Consider the following 19,494-nt stretch of genomic DNA (forward strand, 5'->3'; position numbering starts at 1 on the left):
GAAAAAATAATATTTTAAAGTTTACTACTGGGCAATAATGCGGAATGACTCACCTGAGGCATCTTGTCGCTTTTACCCTCCCAGCTGAGCCGTTCATCGTAATGGGGATCGGCATGAGTTCCAATATAAATGGGCTCCCAGTGCACATAGTAACCCGTTCGTTTTCCTGCATTAACAGCATGACAAATTAATCTAAAGGCAACAAAGATGAAATTGTAATTCATTACCTATGTGAAACACACTTAGTTCATCCGTCTCGTTGGCGGACATCCACTCCTTGGACTTGGGCACCCCGTGGCAACTGGCGCACACCCGTTTGTGGAATGGTATGGCTTTGCCCGTGCGAAGGAACTCCTGTAGCTCTGTCTTGTCGTGTGGCACTGGGGAGTTCTCCTCCACCTCGAAGATGGCCAATGGAAATACTCTATAATTTGCAAAAGAAGTTAGATCTCAATAACAAGGTGTTTCTGTCAAGGTACTGAAGGCAACTCACCTGGGTGCTTTGCGTCTCAAGTACTGCTCGTTGCGAGCAATCATCTCGAGGAACTTCTTGACCAGACCCGGATTCGGATACAGCTCGATGTCCGAAGCCAAAATAAAGTGGGTGAGTGCCGAATCGCGGGCAATGTTACGACCAACGTTCACCGGATACAGCAGCTTCTTCTGCGCCTTGTACAGGTGACCAGAGCTGACGTTGAAGTACGGAGGTGGGAGAGTGCAGTTGTATCCCGTTTTGAAGACCTCGTGGGGCTTGGGCACAGACTTGGGAATGTGCTTAGTGCCGAAGTAGATGTGGAAGGTGGTATAGGCACGAACAAGGTGGCTGCCAGGCAGACACTCCCGCAGATACCGGATCGAGTCTAGCGTGGGCTGGAAATCCGTTCCGGGCGCGTGCATGGCAATGCTCACCGGGGCGTTCCAGCGCTCCAGCAGCGGCACCAGGTTGTCCAGGAACGTGTAGTCCGCGTGCGTGGTGTAGGTGATCGACTCGTGGCACTTGATGTCGCCATGCTCCGCCCGCACGTAGTTCTGCAGCACCCAGAAGTCGCCGCGCTGCAGGGTCTGTTGGTGGTAGTCGTGGTCGAAGCAGTTGATCAGCGATCGCACACGCTCCTCCAGCTCCTTTTCATCGCCTGTGACTATGTAGCCACCGTCCGACTGGCTGTTGTTCACCTCGGCGACACCGCCGGCTCCAATATTTCCTATCACCTGGGAGGGATCGCCCAGAGCAGGCGCTCCGGCACCACTATCGTTCGCCAACTGCGGGGCTCCAGCAGCGCCATCAGCCACCTGAGCCGCTGCTGCTGGAGGATCTGCGTTGGCATTGACCAGCTGCTTCTCCTCGGACTCGAAGATCTCGACCACCTGCTAAGAAGGAAACGAGGCGTTAGTCCAAAGTTCGCTTGAACATAATCTAGATGTATCTTACGTTTTGGTTCTTGGGAGTGGGCTGCTGTTGCTGCTGCACCTGCGCCGCTGATGAGGCAGAGCCCACTTGCATCATCGACACCTGTTGCTGCTCCTGCAGCAGGAAGCCGCCGCCATTCGAGAAGTTGTTGCCGCCGCCGATCATCAACTGACTGCCGATGTACAGGATCACCGCCACATTGATTAGGATGCTGCAGCGCAGCAACCAATTGCGGCGGGTGAACATTTTCTGGCCCAGAGGCTCAAAACGCATGTTGTAGCTGCAAAAAAAAAGTTAACATTAAAATATATGTCCATTGTAAATCATAATTTGAATAACAACAGACGCGCGAAACTAAAATCATTTCCATGCTTGCATGTAGATATCCATGTAGAAAACATGTAGTTCTACAGCAGCGCCCTCTCATAGATTTAAAAGAAACACCCCTTACGGTAGATGGCGCTTTTCAAAGGTTTGGCATTTTTTTAAAGTTTGAAAGTCATTGCTGGCCCTATGCTAGAAAATTGCGCAGTGATAAGGACTATTTAAACTAAATTTAACTGAATTTAATTGTTAATACTTTTAATTTTTATTAGACCAATTACTATAAAACAAAGCATTTGTTAATGTAATCGCATTGGTAGATGAAATACGTCTGAAGATTCTTTTTCACAATATTTATCTTTTAGTAATCTTTTTAAATAAACTTGCACAGATTTATTGTGTACTCAAACCACTAAAAAGTAGAAAAGTGTATTTCTTATATAAGTAACGCTTATCAGAAGCGTGTAGTTTTAATTGAAAATGGAAGGCTGTGTGAAACAATTGAGTTTAACATTGTTTTTTTTATTAGTCTGACTTCTTATTGATAGCATTTTAATTATAAAATACACAATAAACGGGTTAATCACAAGTGGAATAGAAGACGTCATATTTTAACTTGTATTCCTCTTGGAAATCTCAACAGCTTTAAAATGTCAATCATAATTAAATAAAGATACCAGCACAGAAAGCAATCTATAAGCTTAACTCATAAGTTGTTTTACTTTTTCTATGTTATTGGTTCACTCGAAATATTTCGGTTATTGCCTTAAAAATTTGTACACTCTTTAAATTAATTGTTATTTTTCACCCGAATTTATTTTTTTTTAAATAATAAAAAGCAATTAGTAGAATTGCTTTTTGATTTCCTTGTACATTTTCAAATGTAAGAATTTCAAAATGATTCAATTAGGAAATGTGATAAGCCATAGTTAAACTGATAGTTTTAAGTCCGGTAATTGATAAATAATTAAACTGTTCAGTTGTAACTAACTGAATATATGTAGTTTTGCTTGCCTTTTATTGGGCTCCATTTGGTAGCAAATAGACTGAAGCCGCAGACTCTTGAAATGAAACTGCTGCATTCCTGTCTAATTGGCACAGTTTTCTCCAACCCACGTATCGTACAGACGTTTGTACATGCTTCCCTTTTCTGCTAGCGTATTGTTTGAGCTTGTTATCAATTAACTGCTCATGATTGCTTATCATTCGGCGTGGTTAACCAAACAAAATGTCGCACAGGAAGTGCTTACGTGGGTCTCCCGTTTGCCAAGCACTCTTCTCGACTCTCCAGTGCTCCAAGATGCGGGTGTCGACTTGTTTAAAGATCTCAATGCCACTTTGAAAGCAGTTCAGGTCTTGTGCATACAAAATGTGCGCACGGGAACATTGTGATTCACAATAAATCTGAGGGATGCCACCGGAATTAAATATTCGCGGGTGCAACGACTTTGGCTAAATCAAAGCTCAATTTACTCCGACATTAGTCAGCAACATATATAAAATACAATATATAAAAGCTGTTAAACAATTTACGTCATTTAAGTGTGGTGCCCTTAATTTCCGCTTCGAGTTCTGATAGTTCTTATCCAAACTGGCTGAGTTTTCGGATTGAGCTTAGGCTGGATAATTCTTTATAAGCAAGGAAGTACCCAGTAAATGCTTAGAAAAGCAACTGGGTTGTATGGGATTGCCTACAGCACACTATTGAAACCTTGCTCATCCACTGCCCTTTGTTCTGTGTGAACTGCCATGGGCAACACCTGACCTTACACCTGAATAACGCATATAAAAATATTATTTTCCAGGCACGAAGTATATTTTCTTTGCCAAAACGAAGGTGTGTTGGCCAGATGAATACAAATCAATCGCGGCTTCTGGAGAAGACAAAAACATTCATTAGCGGACTTGCCTTGGGGGTCCACCATCAGGTCCACACGAGTTCCGAAATTCAAAACTATTAGGCCGTATGGACCGTGTTTTGAGTTCATTGCTCCATCGTTAATTTGTTTGGTAGGCGGACGCGTGGGCCTCCTGGAGGGCACTAGAAGTGCCACCGGTTTTGTGTGTTTCTGGGGCATTGTCGGATGATGAATTTGCATAGAAGCAGTCGGTCAATCCGCACTCCACTTCACTTCACAGGAAACCGAGCCAAGTACACAAACTACAGCTTTGGACAGCATAACAACAATTTGAGGTCCGATAAAAGTTTGATTGAAGCGAGAAACTTAATCCCGAAATAGAGGAACTCGGCTTGGCAACACGTCTGGAGCTTTAGTTCGATCACATTTGGCATTATAATCATTCGATACCCAAACTATTTATATGTTTATATGATTTTTCAGGTTCCTTTCCACACGTACACACACTTTGCGTCTGTTCTTCGTCACTTTGTTTTGGCTGCGGCGTGTGTGACTCGTTGTGATATATATGGTGATTATGCAAAACCCCAAAGTTGTATGACTTACAAAATTTGGAGCGAAACGTGAGAATTATTATGAGTTTTCAATTTGCCAACTGAAGTTGTGCCCCCAAAAAGGCGACGTGAAGTGCGACACACGTTTGTTTGGCAACAATGAGTGTGGGTTTCTAAAAAAACAAAAAACAGAACACCCTAGAGTTCAAGGGTATGTTGTGCTCAATCTGTTCTGGATAGAAAAATCTCTCTTTTTTGTATCCTTGGTTCGTTGTATTATATAGATTGGCATACTTCATAAGTTATCGATAAGACAGAAGGTGAATAAACTTCGCATATTGATTAAACCGGTTATCTCAAGATGAACATTCAGAACCAAAATTCTTTAGGATAGGTACAAAGGTTAGAACATATAATCTCTAAAAAATTTACACATTTGCCTACTGGGCAGAGCAATTAAAATTGTTTTATGTTTTCCATTGCTAAGTGAATAATAGTTTTCCACGCCAAGTTACGACTTCTTCTCCCAAGTCGCAGCAAGGCGATGATGTTGCCCATTTCCACGGGCGAACGAGGGAAAATCCATCGAAGAAATGCCAAACTGCAATTGACTTTCATGACCATAAAAAATGAAGTTATAAGCGGCGAACAGCGGTTCGCGGACCACAGACTGCGGACTGCGGACATCCACAGCCGCAACTGAGCGCAAAAATAAAGTCGGCTGAAATTGCTGCTGTAATATATTTTAATAGCACAGAGCATGGCCGGAAAAACTCCGCACTGCGATCGCCAATTCTCGTGAGGCTGTTTGGGGCCTCGCCGGCTGGGTCGTTTGGTCAGTTCCAAGAGTTGTCGGAGCGGCTGGAGTGGATGGAGGTGGCTGCTTGGCTATAGCGAAACTAACCTTCGCCTGGCAACAGTCGATCCGCTGCGAGCTGACAAACTCTTTGGTATATGACCAGTGGTGCCCTCAACCCGATGGTGGCCCCCCTCCAACTGCCAGCCTGCCTGCCTTATTATGTCTAATTAGATTGCGCTGGCCCCTTGTTGGGCATTTCCAGATGGTTGGGAGGCTCTGCGGAATGGAATGCCTCATTATTTCTCGTTTTCGCCTTTTGCGCCTCTTTCAGAAAATTTCTGCGACGCGGTCACAGGCGAAAATCGTTTATGAAAACATTGTTTGCTTCGCCTCTGTGTTTCTGCCTATGCTGATTATTTTTGGATAGCTAGCTTATAAAGTGATTGGGCGCGGGGGTCAGGAGCTGATCGAAGAAACCCACTTGATCGGGGGCAGAAATCTATGGTCAGATATCTATCAGATAGGTAAAAATAGTGGCAAATTTATGTATTAATCAGTTCATGTTCGTTTCGCCTGCAAACCAATAGTGATGGTGTTCAATAAAGTTTAATTAAATTAGCAATTTGCCAGGAAATTCAACACAATGCATGACATAATTGCCGGGCAGGCAAACACAGAAAACTGCCAACCCATAGTCAATAGATAAGGCCGTAATTATCGATAATTACGCATTAATAAATTAACAAAGAGTTTTATGGCCACTTAATGATGGCCCGATGGTCAATATCGAATTCTCTACACCAGAGAGGGAGTGGAACCTATGGCATGAGCTTCTCCAACAACAAGCTGTCATGACCAAGTTGATGAATGCCCAAATACCTGTCGCACCATCTTTGCCATTGGCATATTTATACTCGCAAAGAAAGGAACACTATGGGATGGGACAGGACGCGCTCATAGAAACACTCATAAAGTATTCAATTTATATTAGTTCATTTGTTTTGAAATCGGAAACGACAGAAATGAGTTATAACCATTTCGCTGAGGGTGTGGCCACGCCGTTCGTCGTCCGATTCCGATGGTTCCATGCGGAAGAGGATTTACGACACCTCGTAAAACTAGGAGATCCCAAGCCAACCACCAATGGCACTTGCATACTAACTTCATTAGCATTGCCAATCGGTGGCTAGAAATAAAGAGATCTTGAATGTAAAAAGAACGTATAAGACTAACGTTTTCTTGAATCTTGATTAGTCAGGTCTAACAACTATAAAATTGGTTTATGTGATCGCCAGGGGGTGATTTCATATAACTAATTTGAGAAAATTAGACATAAAGTGGCAATGATTAACCTTAGATGTTGGATTTAAAGTAGTAAACATATTTTACAACGCGATCGATATTGGATTCACATTACTTAGCCTATTAGTTCGCGGGACCCCACTAATTCACTAAAAATAATGTCGTTTCACCTAATGCTACAATTATTTGTCATGGCCGTGCAATGTTACTCACACAAAGGAATACAACAAATTATTGTGTCCACACACAACAATAATTACAACCGTCACGGAAATATCAAATCAAGCCATCTTTTTTATTATTCTTATATGCAATAGATTGTTTCGCCCGTAGTTAGTTTAATATTACTTTGTTTAGCCCATTCAAAAAGTTCACTCGATATCTTTGCTTTGTATAAAGTTTCGTGGAAGTTATAAGTGCAAACCTAACCAAATACATTGCTCATACGCAGCGTGTGCCACAGAAAACAAAATTCTCAAATGCAAAGAACAAAACAGGAGGAGTATCACATAAAAAAGAAAGGCGACCGAAAAAGTCAAGAAAATCGATTGGTTTTGACCTCATGGACGCGTAACACAATTCGGAGCTCCCTTTTTTTGCTGCCAACTGGCAGCGACAAATACTGCGATGATGGGTGCATTGGCACTAATGTAGCTTTTGGCCCAAAGAGAGCGTCGAAGGAAAGACGCGGCGAAAGCGAAAGGCAAACAAACACGCCACGAATTAGAGGGTAGGTGCTGCCACGGACCACCGATTTCGGTCGAGACAGAACCTTGTACGGGTTTATGTATATCGCCAGCCAGTTTTTGCCTATTTAGCGACGCCAACTATCACGCGATCAAAATGTACAAAAAAACTGAAGTTATGAAGCAAAAAGCCAATAAATTGCCGCAACACCCAGATAGTAAGTAAGTAGCAAACAAAGTTTCTATATACAAATGTTAACACAGAGAGAAGAAAATTCAAAGGAAATTGTGTTGAAATCTTTGAAGATAAGGGTATATGGCTATAGGGATATAATATCTATATAAAGTACGAATTTCAGATACTTTTTAAAGCTTGCTGATCACAAAGATACTACAAGACAGGTAAATATTTGTTATTTAACACGAGTTCCGTCCTGGGTATTATTTATTGCAGCAGCGCTAAAGGTCAACAGTCTCTTAACTGCCAATAATATGTCATTGCATGCCATTATGTCGTAGTCAATTGCACCCGATGTCCGCTGACTGATGTCAACGGTTTTGTTTTCCCCTGGACAAATGCTAAATATAAGATGGAAAATATCGAACGCAAATGCGTGACATTAATTCGTATAATGAGCGACAGTTGGCGGTATGGGAAAAGTTGGCAAGAGGCGAGCACACGCCCACAACAGGACAGGTGCGAATCGATTATCACTTCCGTGGGCGGGGACGAGGAGGGGCGAAGATTGTAGCTGCGGCAGAAAAAAAAGGAGCTGGAAAACTTAATGCGATATGCGTGGGCGGACCACGTAAACCAATCCACATAGATACATTTCCCCACACATACACAGACACACAAAGGTTTGGTCGCAGTTTGTTAGCTTAATTTCATTAATTTCCCGTTCGCTGGGTTGTGCATTTTTACAGGGTATTGCAGATTTGGCAAGACCCTGTTCTCAATTGGTTAACTCATTTGATTTGATTACATTATTTTGCTAGAGTGTGCATCTAAGGGTATATTACATTCGGTTTTACTAAGTTAAAATGTAGCTAATTGCTTAATTTTCGAAAAGTATTTCAAAGGGCATTCACAAGTTCATCTCTGTGCAAATATTTTGCTGCCCGCCCCTTGTGAATGCGAAAACATCTGAATTTGATGTTCAATCTGCTGTTGTTGGCTTTGCCGCTTCTCGTGCGGCCTGGACTAATGTCATTTTCATTATCGTTTACATGCATTATGTGATTTCCCCGACTAATGGATTGGTCAGAGAGGACGCGGTGTGCGGAAAGTGACGCAATCGTGAAGTCGGGGCGTTAGGAGCGAAAAGGCGGACCAGGTACTCGAGATACTCGAGCTGTTATTGTCGGCTGCCCTAATGAAATTTCTCGTTCAATTGTTGACTTACATGATTACCACTCGGTGAGAGCTAATTAGCAGGTACTTTGTGCAGCAGAAGAAAAACAAAATATTATTCTAGCGAACTGAAAGCGTTTTACGTGAGCACGGGTTCATTACTTCGCTCTGCTGTCGCAGGAAGTGAAAACGAATTTCCATCACACGCACCATGAATACGGTACGAGTAGAAGGTGAGTGCGTTTGCAGAACAAAGTCATGATGACAACGAACGCAGGACGTGAATGGTGAATGGTGAATCGTGAGTCGCGGAAAGTGGAAGGACCCTAAAGCGCCTTAAAGCTGGCAACAAGCTACAACGGCGCTAAAAGCCGGCAACCAGGATGCGGACACACTCGCAGACTTTTATTTATTTATGCGGACGGCAACCAAATGGAAAAGTGACAGCAGTGCGAGCACAATTGCGTTCAACATTTTCGCCGTATACGTATACAGCTTTTCCGTATGCCAGACGTCTTCTCCTTCTCGCTGAACCGCACGGAAAATGCGAACGAGCAAGAGATGAAGACGAGTAGCTCGGCTATCAGATACCCATTACTCGCAATTTTAGCAAGTATATCTTAATTGCTCACCAAATTTTAATAAATTTTTGGATTGTAGATGAAAAAGGTTAATACTATTACTATCTATTTTCGTTTTAACGCTACATATTTGTGAAGTAGTCTTGTATACCCCTTTAATCTACAAGTAGCAGGTATTAAAATATTGAGAGGGCTGAGCAGCTTCCCCCTTTTACAGCAACATTTAATATCACTTGTTGGTTTTTGCACACATTTCTTCCACATCGAGTTGCAAGGGGCGAGGGAAAAGTTTTCGGGTGTGGCAGGCTCTTTTTGTACCCTTGTCATTACAACAAAACAGCTACAGGCACTACAATCGGGGCATTTAAGGATAGTTATTTCAACAGCGATTTTTGTTGATCTTAAAATACATAATACTGGAGTTTGCTTTAAAATTGAAATATAAGTACTTGGTTTAAAAACCAAAGTTCTAAAGTGAAGTATACTTTCAGTTCGTGTATAAAATAGGGCATAAAATCACCTTTACACAAAATCCATTGGATTTATGTAAGCCACTTCACAACTTTTGTAACTTTTAGCTAAATATTTATCGGAACAATTAATATTCATTGTAATCAGTTAGCAAACAAGTCGGTGTATCTAAATATGCGTTCCAGTCGACTCAGCATTATTTATTGTTTCCTTTTATTTTCTTACAAGCTTTGTTGATGTGCAATACCGATGCTTTGTTATGCGAATGGTGTGTTATTAATCCTATCAGAAGCGATTTTAGCCAACAAAGCGTATTAGACAGGATGGCCAACCGATAGCAAAGGAAAACTCAATGAAGTGGAAACCAAACAAATATGAGAACCCACTCGCATAGTTTATCGCAATAGATCTTAGTGTGAAATTCTGGCAAATGTGATAGAATGCACATTTATGGGTTATTAGTAAAACGAGACGTAATGGGGCATAAATCGCTGATTGCCTTAAATCGGATCTGGTAAAATGCAATTGGAAATATAATCGCATAGCTACGTGGGCTGTAAAAATTGTGGCTATTTCAGCCGAGTTACCAATGGTTTCTCGGATACTTGCGGTTAAAAATATGAACTGCCACCAGGAGGAAGTCGATTAGGAAATTATTTTGTGGGAGTGATTGGCTGATTGTGCGGCGGTATATGGCTGTTCCACTTATATAAATTACGGCCAACTCGTTCAAGGGCAGCCAGAGGTCATTAGGTTAATTAGCTAAATTTAAATTATTGTTTATTCGAGCCCTAGAGGAATACAAAGGCCTGTGGGCTTAGTTATAATGCTTAACTTTTACGACACTTTAGTGCGTTACTTCATGAGCTCATTAATGGCAGTGACGTCACATAAAGACGCTTTTAAATTAAATGCGCCGGCGACTAATAAATGTAAGAGTTCCTGTGGGAATCGAAAAGTATCTCAGCTACGCATCTTTCGGTGCTAATTCCGCTATGGGGCGGACTACAGCTAATCACCATGCAACCGGCAATTACAACGCCTGTTAATAGAGGCGATTTACGCGTGCTTGCCCCGACGCCTGATTAGCGAATGAAGACATTAGAGGAACGCGTGCCGGGGGCGAAGGAGGCACCGTATGGTCATAAGGCCAAGTAGGAAGCGTTCTGGAGGCAGCCACGTCTCTGGGATTCTACCGACCAGCAGGCAACGGCGCGAACGGATCCTCATTTCATGCGCATTTAACTAATCTGTCATCTAATCCGCGACTGCATCTTGGAGAGCTCGAGGAGGCAGTGCCAAGACTTCCACTCCTACCTCCACAGCAGTGCACTTTCAGAAAAGTTCAAGTTGAACAAAAAGCTTTTTTTGCTAGTATAGTGTATTTTTTAAGTAAAATGTTATCTATCCAAAATGTATAAGTTTAAATTGCTGGAAGAAGGCAAGAAATGGGTAGCGAATAATATGCAGAGTGATTGTAAGAGGCATTATTTTCTCTACACCCATTTTAATTATAGCTCTTAAAAAGAACTTTATCTTGAGACCCCGTTGAAGCTCGCTTTTGATATATTATATTGTAAAACTAAAAGAGCTATTCTAGTTTGTTCTTGAAGTAGAGAAATGTGTAAAATGAGCGGTGTCTTTCGCCGGCAATTACATAAACATAAAAGAAACAATTAACTTGTTGCCACAAGTTGCACAACAAAACAAAAGCCGACCGCTCCCTTAGCAGGAAACGTTATGGTTGCATTTTCTTAATAGAAAATTCTTGAATGCAGTTTCGATTGCCTGACAGCCGATGATAAAAGAAAGAAATCCCCAGGCACAGATCCCAGATCCAACTGGTAGCTTCGCTGGTGTTTTGTGTCGGTTACTTTGCTTCACAGACTAGTGCTTCGGAATAGCTCTCTTTCGCTGGACTTTATCAGTGACCATTGTTCACCCATTTCCCAGATGAAATCCGAGCTCCTATACAGCAGCAAAAGTATCAGCAACCCAAACAGCGGCATATAACCAGCAGCAGGCATATAAGATAATATCCCATAGTTCAGGCGGAAGAAGTGGTTCGGGGTCTGATTTTTCTGTATCCAGTTCCATGGTCCACATGGTGGCATGTCCAAACATATGTGTGCCATGTGCTGCTCTAATCAAAGCGGCTTCCATTTGCTTGAAAGTAGGGAGTGGCCAAGCTTCCTCAGCAAGATATAAAATTTAATTAGGGCTTAAAAATGGGCAAAGAATTACCATTTGCGTAAGGATAGTCGGCTTGCATTTAAGATGTTTAATTTATTGAACAAATTAAAGGATAAGGAATTTAATCTTATTCAACTCGTATTCTTTAGCTTTAGCCTTTAACTCACTTATAGTGAAGTTTTATTTTTGCATTTGTTGCTTGGTGATTAGCTCCACCCTAAAAGATTTTTACAACTGGCAATTAAACACACAAGTTGGGTCCATGGTTTGACCGTCGAGGTTCGATCAGCATGTTGATTACCCTACACGAGTTAAGGGTATGCTCGACGTTTTCAAATGGATGCTGCGCACATGCCGCCAACTAAAGTCTCGAACTTCTTTTAGTTAAGTAACAGGTATGTGGTAGTCGTGGCACTCCATTATGGCGCACTCGTCTCCTTCTGTCTGTCTTGCCTATTTATGGCGCTAACATTACTCAGACGCATGTCGCTGGATATTTGTTTTTGTTGCTGCCGGCCGTACTTGAAGCCGAGCGGAGACAAGCAATTACAAAGGCAGAAACCTTGGCTTTGGCTTTGGCTACGACTTTGGCTCCAACTAAGCCACGTCCGAGAAGCAGCTTTTGCCTTTGCCTGTGACTTGGCCAGCGGCTTTTCTTTTGGCGTTGCGTGTTGCGCAGGCGCACAGCGTTTTCTGTAGTTTTGCTGGGACTTGTAGTTTGATTTTAAAGTTTTTTTGCCGCCGGCTGCCGAGGCGGGCTGGCCCCAACAATTTGCCATATTTATTTTGTTTTTATTGAAAATAATAGCTGAGTGAGTGAACGCTCAAATGGCTGACTGAAGAAGTGCCTGATTGAACGAACAACTGCGCCGTCCTCTTCTGCTTGGCATCTTCAGTAGTCTTTCATAATTTATGGTCTTTATAGATTTTAAGCAAATGGATAATTTTACCGGTGAGCCTTGAAGGCCATTTGGGCTAATGAAGGTATAGGAATCGATGGGCAGAGACTAGGATTGACTAGATCGTTTAAATAAACAAAATAAATAATGAACAACGAAGAACCTCGTAGGCAGACATGTCGGCAATTACTTATTTGCGGCACTGTTGTGCTCAATTGCATATTTCATCTTTGGGAAGACAAGCAACCAGTTTTATGATTCAACTCGGGGATCCGACCCTACTCACAATTAATTTATGCTGAGCATCATTTACTCGTTTTCAGCATAAAACTAATTAAAAAGCCTTGACGCTTACTTATAAAAACTAAACAAAAAGCACACACGTCATTAAAAAGTTGATAAATTGCCTTTTCTCGGATTGTGCGTCAGTGTCTACCAGAGAAAATGGTAAATTTGATACGCGGGATTAATTAATCTTTACAGCTTAGGTTGTAACTTATGTTGTAAAGAATATGAAATCATCAAATGCTAAAATTACTCATTGCTAAAACGGGTTGTGATTGATAAAGCTTACAATGTAAAGGTAATCACTCGAAACTGTTTGTAATTTCTGATAACAAGTTCCTCCTGTACATTACAATTGGCTGTAATTTTTGATCGGAAATGGCTCACTTATTAACCATGTTTAGCAATCAACTTAGCTTTTATGGCCAATCGCGCTAAAGAGTTAATACCCAGATTTCAGTATACGTATGAAGAACACCTGCAGAACCCGTGGCTTCACGAACGACTATAAAACTCATAGAATTACTTTCTGGGAAATACTTAAGCAGAGAGATTAAGCTTTAAGTACCCCCTACCCCACATACCCCTTCCCCTACCAAGTACCAAGGCAATTTGATTTATTAAAGATCTTACTCTGGCCACCACGCTGAGTACATCAAAGTCATGTTAAGCATATATGTATATGTCGAAGATACATACATGTATCGGTGGGAGGCGGAGGGGGCAGGCACTAGATGTCTTGGCCATAAAGATAAGCACACCAAAATGGTCTTTAAGTGGCAGTGTTTAGAGAGGTCTTAATGAGGCTAAAAAACGAACACAGAAATTGTCACATTTCCCGGCCAGCGGAGGGGCGGGCAGAAGGACGGGCACGCCAGACAGACAGAGTAACTAACTGAGTAACTCATGATCCCCCCACGATAAGGAGGACCGCCACACCAGAGGCCACTTAGGCCAGAAATGTAACATCAGGCTAGCCGCAGCAGAAATTCAAACTTGAAGATGCATTGATAGATTAACCGCACTCTGGCCAGTATCAGATGCAATATTCCGTTCCCATCCGTGACAGGCGTTGCAAGAGTATCGATTACCGACGCGCTATGGGGGCATTTCCCATCGCATACCCTGCGTTCTTGGAAAACTATTTTTAAATAACTATGTGCTCCCTAATTGGATACTCATTGGTCTCTCGTCTGCTTCTATGCGCGACTCCACTGGCCCTGGCCAGTAAAAATAGCACTGCTGTAATGAGATGAACAAAAAATATCGATGGACGCGGTTGGCCTGACTATGACATACCTATCACTTACTTGCGTGCATACTCGAAGGTCGTGAATGAAAACGAAATATTAAGAAACAACTCGCTTTATAAGTATTAACGTAACATTTAAAGAACTCCCAGTCTGAAGAAATCCATTCTACTTGTTGAATACCCTCCCACGATCAAGGGCCACAAGGATGCAAAGTAGTGAACCATCTCCACTGGACAGCTCACTTTTCGGGCTGTCATTAATGGCGCCGCTCATTTGGCCTACAAACCAAAAAAAAAGAAAACTACTATGTACAGCTAGCCAGAGAAACAAAACGAGTTCTGTGTTCTATCTGTGGATTCTTCTGCGGCGTTTTGCGGTCCCCGCCTTTTGGGTGGTGACTATGAAATTGAGCCAAGCCGCCGGTTCTCTCTGCCGGCCAGCAGGCAGCATTAAGTTGGCCAGGCCAAGGAGGAAGTTGCAGCGCAATTATGCGGAGGCAACGCCCGCCGATCCCAGGCAGCGGCAGTGATTTCAAGGCTCGGTGGTAAGTGCCATCTAGTGATACATAGGTGCTTGTGGGAACGGCGCTCCGAGTTCGAAATCTTTGAGATCATTGTCATCGAGTTGTTTCGCATTTCAAGTATTTGTAGGCCTCTGACACCTCAACACACACACAAAATTCAAAAGTGATTTCTTGCCGACTAAGAGGCCGCCATGCCAACCTTAAAGTTGCGTATCGGTCTGCCCTCGAGGCGAACGATGGGCAGCATCTGCATCTGCGGAGCACTCGCCTCCATCTCGGGCCTGGCCTACATGCGCTGGCGACTGGAGGACCGTGTGCGCCAGACGGAGTTCTACCAGTTGGCCATTCAGCAGCTGCGCCAGCACAGTGGAGCCGTGGGTCTGCTGGGCGAGCCCATCAAGGAGTCGGGCTTCAATCTTTCCAACGAGAAGAATCGCTGCGACGAGGACAAGGCCCAGCTGCAGTTCCATGTCCAGGGACCCAAGGACAGGGGCACCGTCTACTTCTGGGCCTCTAACAACCAGAAACAGGGCTGGCTGATCGATCGCCTGGAGCTCGAGACGAGGCAGAATCCGAACACACGCTACCTGCTCAAGAAGCCCCCGAACTACTCGCTGGTCAGCAGTGATGGGGATCCGGATCCCCCTAATGCCGAGTCCTCCGAGGAAACCCAGCAGCCGCAGACGCCGCTCGAGCCGCAGGAGCAGGTGGAGATGGAGGACAAGGAGCAGGAGCCGACAGTCCACCAGCACCCGAGTATTCAGAACAATCCTCCGCAACAACTGCATCAGCAGCGGGGTCAGGAACCAGTGCCCCACGTTCACACGGCGGAGGGCTGATCAAACCGGGGCAACTCTCAGGAAGAGCTTTTCATTTTGGCCTCAAATATCAATATTATAATTCAATTACTCAGTGCTTTCAGTTGATCCAACTAATTATTCATTAAAGTATATTGGTTTATAGTTACTTGGTGCATTTGGTATTGAACTTGAAACAAGATATTTTGTTACTTCAAGTAACCAAGTCAAATTGACCACGTAATGAAAGTTTATTTTTACAAGGAAATCGCATAAATAACAATGTCTGTGTTCTAGAACCAGTGAATAGGAAAAGTTCTAATTTACTTGAAATGATTTTTGCGCATGAATGCCACTCACAGAATTTCAGCAATGACATTATTTTGTTGGTCTGGTAAGAGGGTTGTGTAAAATGAGATAAATTTGATTTTATGTAGATATTTGCTGGCTATTCTTAGCAGTCTAGTCCGTTGGCTTTCTTTGAGAAGCGGCATTTACAAACGAATGAGATTTAAAATAAATAACTGCCACATATTTTTTGGGGGGACCCTGAAAACATGTAGAGCAAAACTCTGAAACGATTAGGCAAAAGACCTGTGTCAGCTATGCTTTTCGAGATGCAGGCATGCGGAAAAACTAAACAAACCATGTGGGAAAAACTGAATTTATTGTATTTACCATTCGGGCAATGTTTCTACTTAGATACGTTTGCAATCTCCAATACTCCTAACGTAGTTTATTGCTTCATTTGGGGCGCTATCTGGGGTGCGTGGTAATTAAATTCGTGATTTTTGTAGTTTCTTTTCATTGCCAGTTTCCCGCCTTTTTATTCGTGGCAATGTTCGCCTTCCTCGAGATGTTATTAAAAAGATAATCGCAATCTTAGACATTTTATTTGCCGCTTTTTCCCTCTTCATTTCGTGGAAATTAAATAGCGGCAGAGGAAGGGGCCAGCTTGCTACTTCTTGTTACCTTGAGAGTTCAACAAGCCAAGACAAGGAAGCAACAACAAGTCGCAAGCAATTAAGGCACACAAACTTAACTCCGAGGTCAGGCAGGTGACCACCAGTAGTAGTCCGGGGCACTGGAGATGGGAGATGGGTTGCTTTTGTTTGGACAATTAAATTCGGCTCGAGGAACGAGAAATATTCATATCTTTGTGCGTGTGTTTGCGAAAGGTCGCTGCCGCCTTTGTTCACTCGGTCATTAAGCATTCGATGCAGCAAATTGAATGCAAATGCCATTTATTGCGATTTTGTGTGTTAGCTATTGTGTTCGTTATGCCATTCATTCTCATTCGGCAGTATACAAATTATGAATGATATAGCATTGTAGGCAAGCAAAGTAAATAGATGAAAATCCAGAGCAGAACAAAAACATTATTTGATACAATTACCACTTTAATAGTTCAGGATTTCAGATTTTTTAACATCCCATTTGCAACTATTCATTTGTTGTTTTAAAGCTCAATTATCTAGGTCATAAAGAGCTGTTTGCAAGTTTAACGAACTCTCTACAATAAACTTTTAATGTATTCGCGCTTATCTTATATTCATTAGCTTCCGTTCGAGTATCTTTATTTTGCTTAGCGAAAAAAGCAATTGAATTTACATGGAATGTGTTCGAATGAGTATAAAACAATACAGTCGAAAGCAAACCGAAAGTCATTGCGAGAGAAATCTGTGCAAATGAAGAAAAGGTGTCAAGAACTTTATTGACAAGCAGTCCTCAAGCTGCCAGGCATTCGAAGAACCGAAGAACCATCATACAAAAAACCCAGACCGCGACCCAAAGATCTCAAGATCCCAAGAAAACCCGTGTAGGAAGCAAAAACTGCGAACAAAACGCCAAACAAACTTCAAACGTGACAAACAGTCAGATGGAAAAAGGCACAAATAGCTTTTTTTCCATCTGGCAAATGAAGTACGTGAAAGTTTTTACAACTGGGCTGGCTCATTTTGGTTCATTTTTTAATCCAGTTTAATATTGGTTCGGTTTCGCTACTTGTCATAAAAATCGACCGGACCAATCCACACTTATTGAGTTCAAAGTCACACGATCCGGCCGCGTGCAATGCGATTCCAATACAAAAACTAGTTCCCCATGTGGGGGCAGCAGTGAATGAAGTAAGCGATAGGTCGACATACTTTTCGAACTCACTGTCATTGGCGGCGAGTAAATGGAGCAAAAGCGACATCGCAACTGGCGGCTTATAAGGCAAGTTGGGTAGGAAAGCGACTTAAACCACAGGCGTAATTAGTGCTGGTTGGTATATTATTTAACACTCTAATTGGCATATAATACATCACTTTGTAAACGTATAGTTTCTAAGACTATACTAAAGTGATATCCTAAATATTCAAGACCTCTGAACCCAGACTATTCAAAACTCGGTGGCCCATGCATCCACATTTCCACTATTCCACTTCACGTGTGACACAAAATATCACTCTCATTTGGCGATGATGTTGCTGATAATCATGACTGTGCGGCGGGGAATAGTGACGGTTGTAGTAAGGCAATTGCATTTATGTGGATAGTGACGAATGTCAACGGCACACGCTAATTAAGGTTAATGAAAACGACAAGCCCGGCTCAACAAAATATAGCATGACAACAAACTGACGGCGGTGATTAACGAGGACAGCTAACTAAATTGGTAGTCTTTATGTTTACTGCCGGATAATCCAAATATTGGTATTACCTTGCACCAACTAGCGAAATTAGCATAGAGCTTTTGTTTTGCTGGTGACGGCGTCAAAAGTTTTCGACCTTACTTATTTAAAATTTGGCACGTACTTCTGTTCGATATAAATTAGGACCACCATAGCCTCAACCTACTTCTCAAAACAGACCCTAACTAATCTCAGTAAACAGATGTTTACAGTAGATTTATTTTAGCCAATTCAATAGTTAAGCGATTGTGGCAGAAAACTAATCTTCGGGTTGAGTAAGACAAAATGGCAAACACTTACCTAATTTATTTTGCTAGTTACTGAAAAGACAGAGAATAAGAATAATTAGTCATATGTAATAGATGTAATTAGTCAATTAGTCATATTCTATATATTCTGTATGTTAAACGTACATTTAAGTTAGATAACTAGTTTTTAAATGGATTTTCAAATCCGTATTTTTGCCAAAAGCAAGCTAGGATCCACAGCACTCTCGCATGCAATGCAAACAATGGATTTTGGGTTAGCTACACAATGTATCTGAAATAGGCCTCCGGCCAATTTCTACGCAATGCAGACGAACCGTTAAGATCTGCTTTAAAATGCAATTCAGCTGCATTTGGTCTGTTTAAAAATTGATGCGCCAAGGAACACAAAGACGGTGTAGAGTAAAGCAAACTGCCTTTCTGCACAGCACATTTTCCCCGTCATCGTCTGCTGAATAAACGGTGCCCTGGGGATGCAGTGCAGCCAGGACTCCCTGCCCCAAGATATTTGCACGTTAGCAGGTGTGTACTTCGGTCTCCTTGAGAGGAGTAGGCGGAGCTGGCTGAAAGGAAAACAAAGCAATTCAACGCTTTTTTGTACCTAAGAGGTTTAAGTTGTAAGTTTGCAAATGCTTTTCACCCATTTTTGCAGGGATGATAGTTTGAAAAACAAATGCAAATTTGTTCCGTTTCATGTTATTTGAAATAAGTAATTCGTGGTCACACATTGTGCAGCAATTTTATACTTTTATGATGCAAAATGGTTTTCTTAAAAGCCGCTTGACTGAACCTCCTTGCTCCCCATTGAATCCATAGAAGGGCTCATCGCAGCTCAGCTCAGCTGGTCCTCGCCACTTGACTTCTCGAGTGGTGATAGGATTACGGGTGGGGTTGTTGCAGCCAGAGCAAACTCAACAAATAAAGTCATTTATCTGTTTTGTCTAGAGACATGGAGGAGTTGGATGCACCCAGGCCGAGTGGAAGGCATAGGTCAAGAGCACTGTGGTTGAATAATACGATTTTTCGAATGTTCCTTGGAGTGGAAACTTTAAAAATGCACTTAAGGCACTACAATATTAATAGAAATTAAATAATGTTAGGACTTTTAGATTGTCTTCCCAAAACCCTCACGAACCCAATTCTAAATTCTGGGTAAACATAAGCAAAAGTAATATTTTCTTAGCAATTTCCACAGTTATATTGCATGTTAACTGTCGCAAATAACTTACAACCAGTAACTCGGAAAATTTGTGAAGGAGGGCCGC

The 19,494-nt window shown here is 42.3% G+C and overlaps 2 protein-coding genes across 4 annotated transcripts in view; one reads left to right on the forward strand and one right to left on the reverse strand.

Annotated features, from left to right (window-relative positions):
- Positions 1-19,494, reverse strand: part of LOC6731116 (beta-1,4-glucuronyltransferase 1) — a 31,893-nt gene that overhangs the window by 1,231 nt on the left and 11,168 nt on the right. For 2 of the 3 annotated variants that reach the window (XM_016178932.3, XM_016178933.3), the window contains exons 3-7: positions 18,264-18,283; positions 1,430-1,688; positions 494-1,368; positions 228-424; positions 54-166 (exon numbers count right to left, since the gene is read on the reverse strand). In XM_016178932.3, the coding sequence (XP_016023655.1) occupies positions 54-166; positions 228-424; positions 494-1,368; positions 1,430-1,681 (1,437 nt within the window). In that variant the 5' untranslated portion in view covers positions 1,682-1,688; positions 18,264-18,283. The remainder of the gene's footprint in view (positions 1-53; positions 167-227; positions 425-493; positions 1,369-1,429; positions 1,689-18,263; positions 18,284-19,494) is intronic. The other variant, XM_016178934.3, reaches the window with a different exon arrangement.
- LOC6731117 lies at positions 14,588-15,457 on the forward strand. The gene has a single exon (XM_002078238.3). The coding sequence runs from the start codon at positions 14,683-14,685 to the stop codon at positions 15,328-15,330; it is 648 nt and encodes a 215-aa protein (XP_002078274.1). The 5' UTR covers positions 14,588-14,682; the 3' UTR covers positions 15,331-15,457.

The sequence above is a fragment of the Drosophila simulans genome, chromosome 2L (genome assembly GCF_016746395.2).
Source record: "Drosophila simulans strain w501 chromosome 2L, Prin_Dsim_3.1, whole genome shotgun sequence".
Lineage (NCBI taxonomy): Eukaryota > Metazoa > Arthropoda > Insecta > Diptera > Drosophilidae > Drosophila > Drosophila simulans.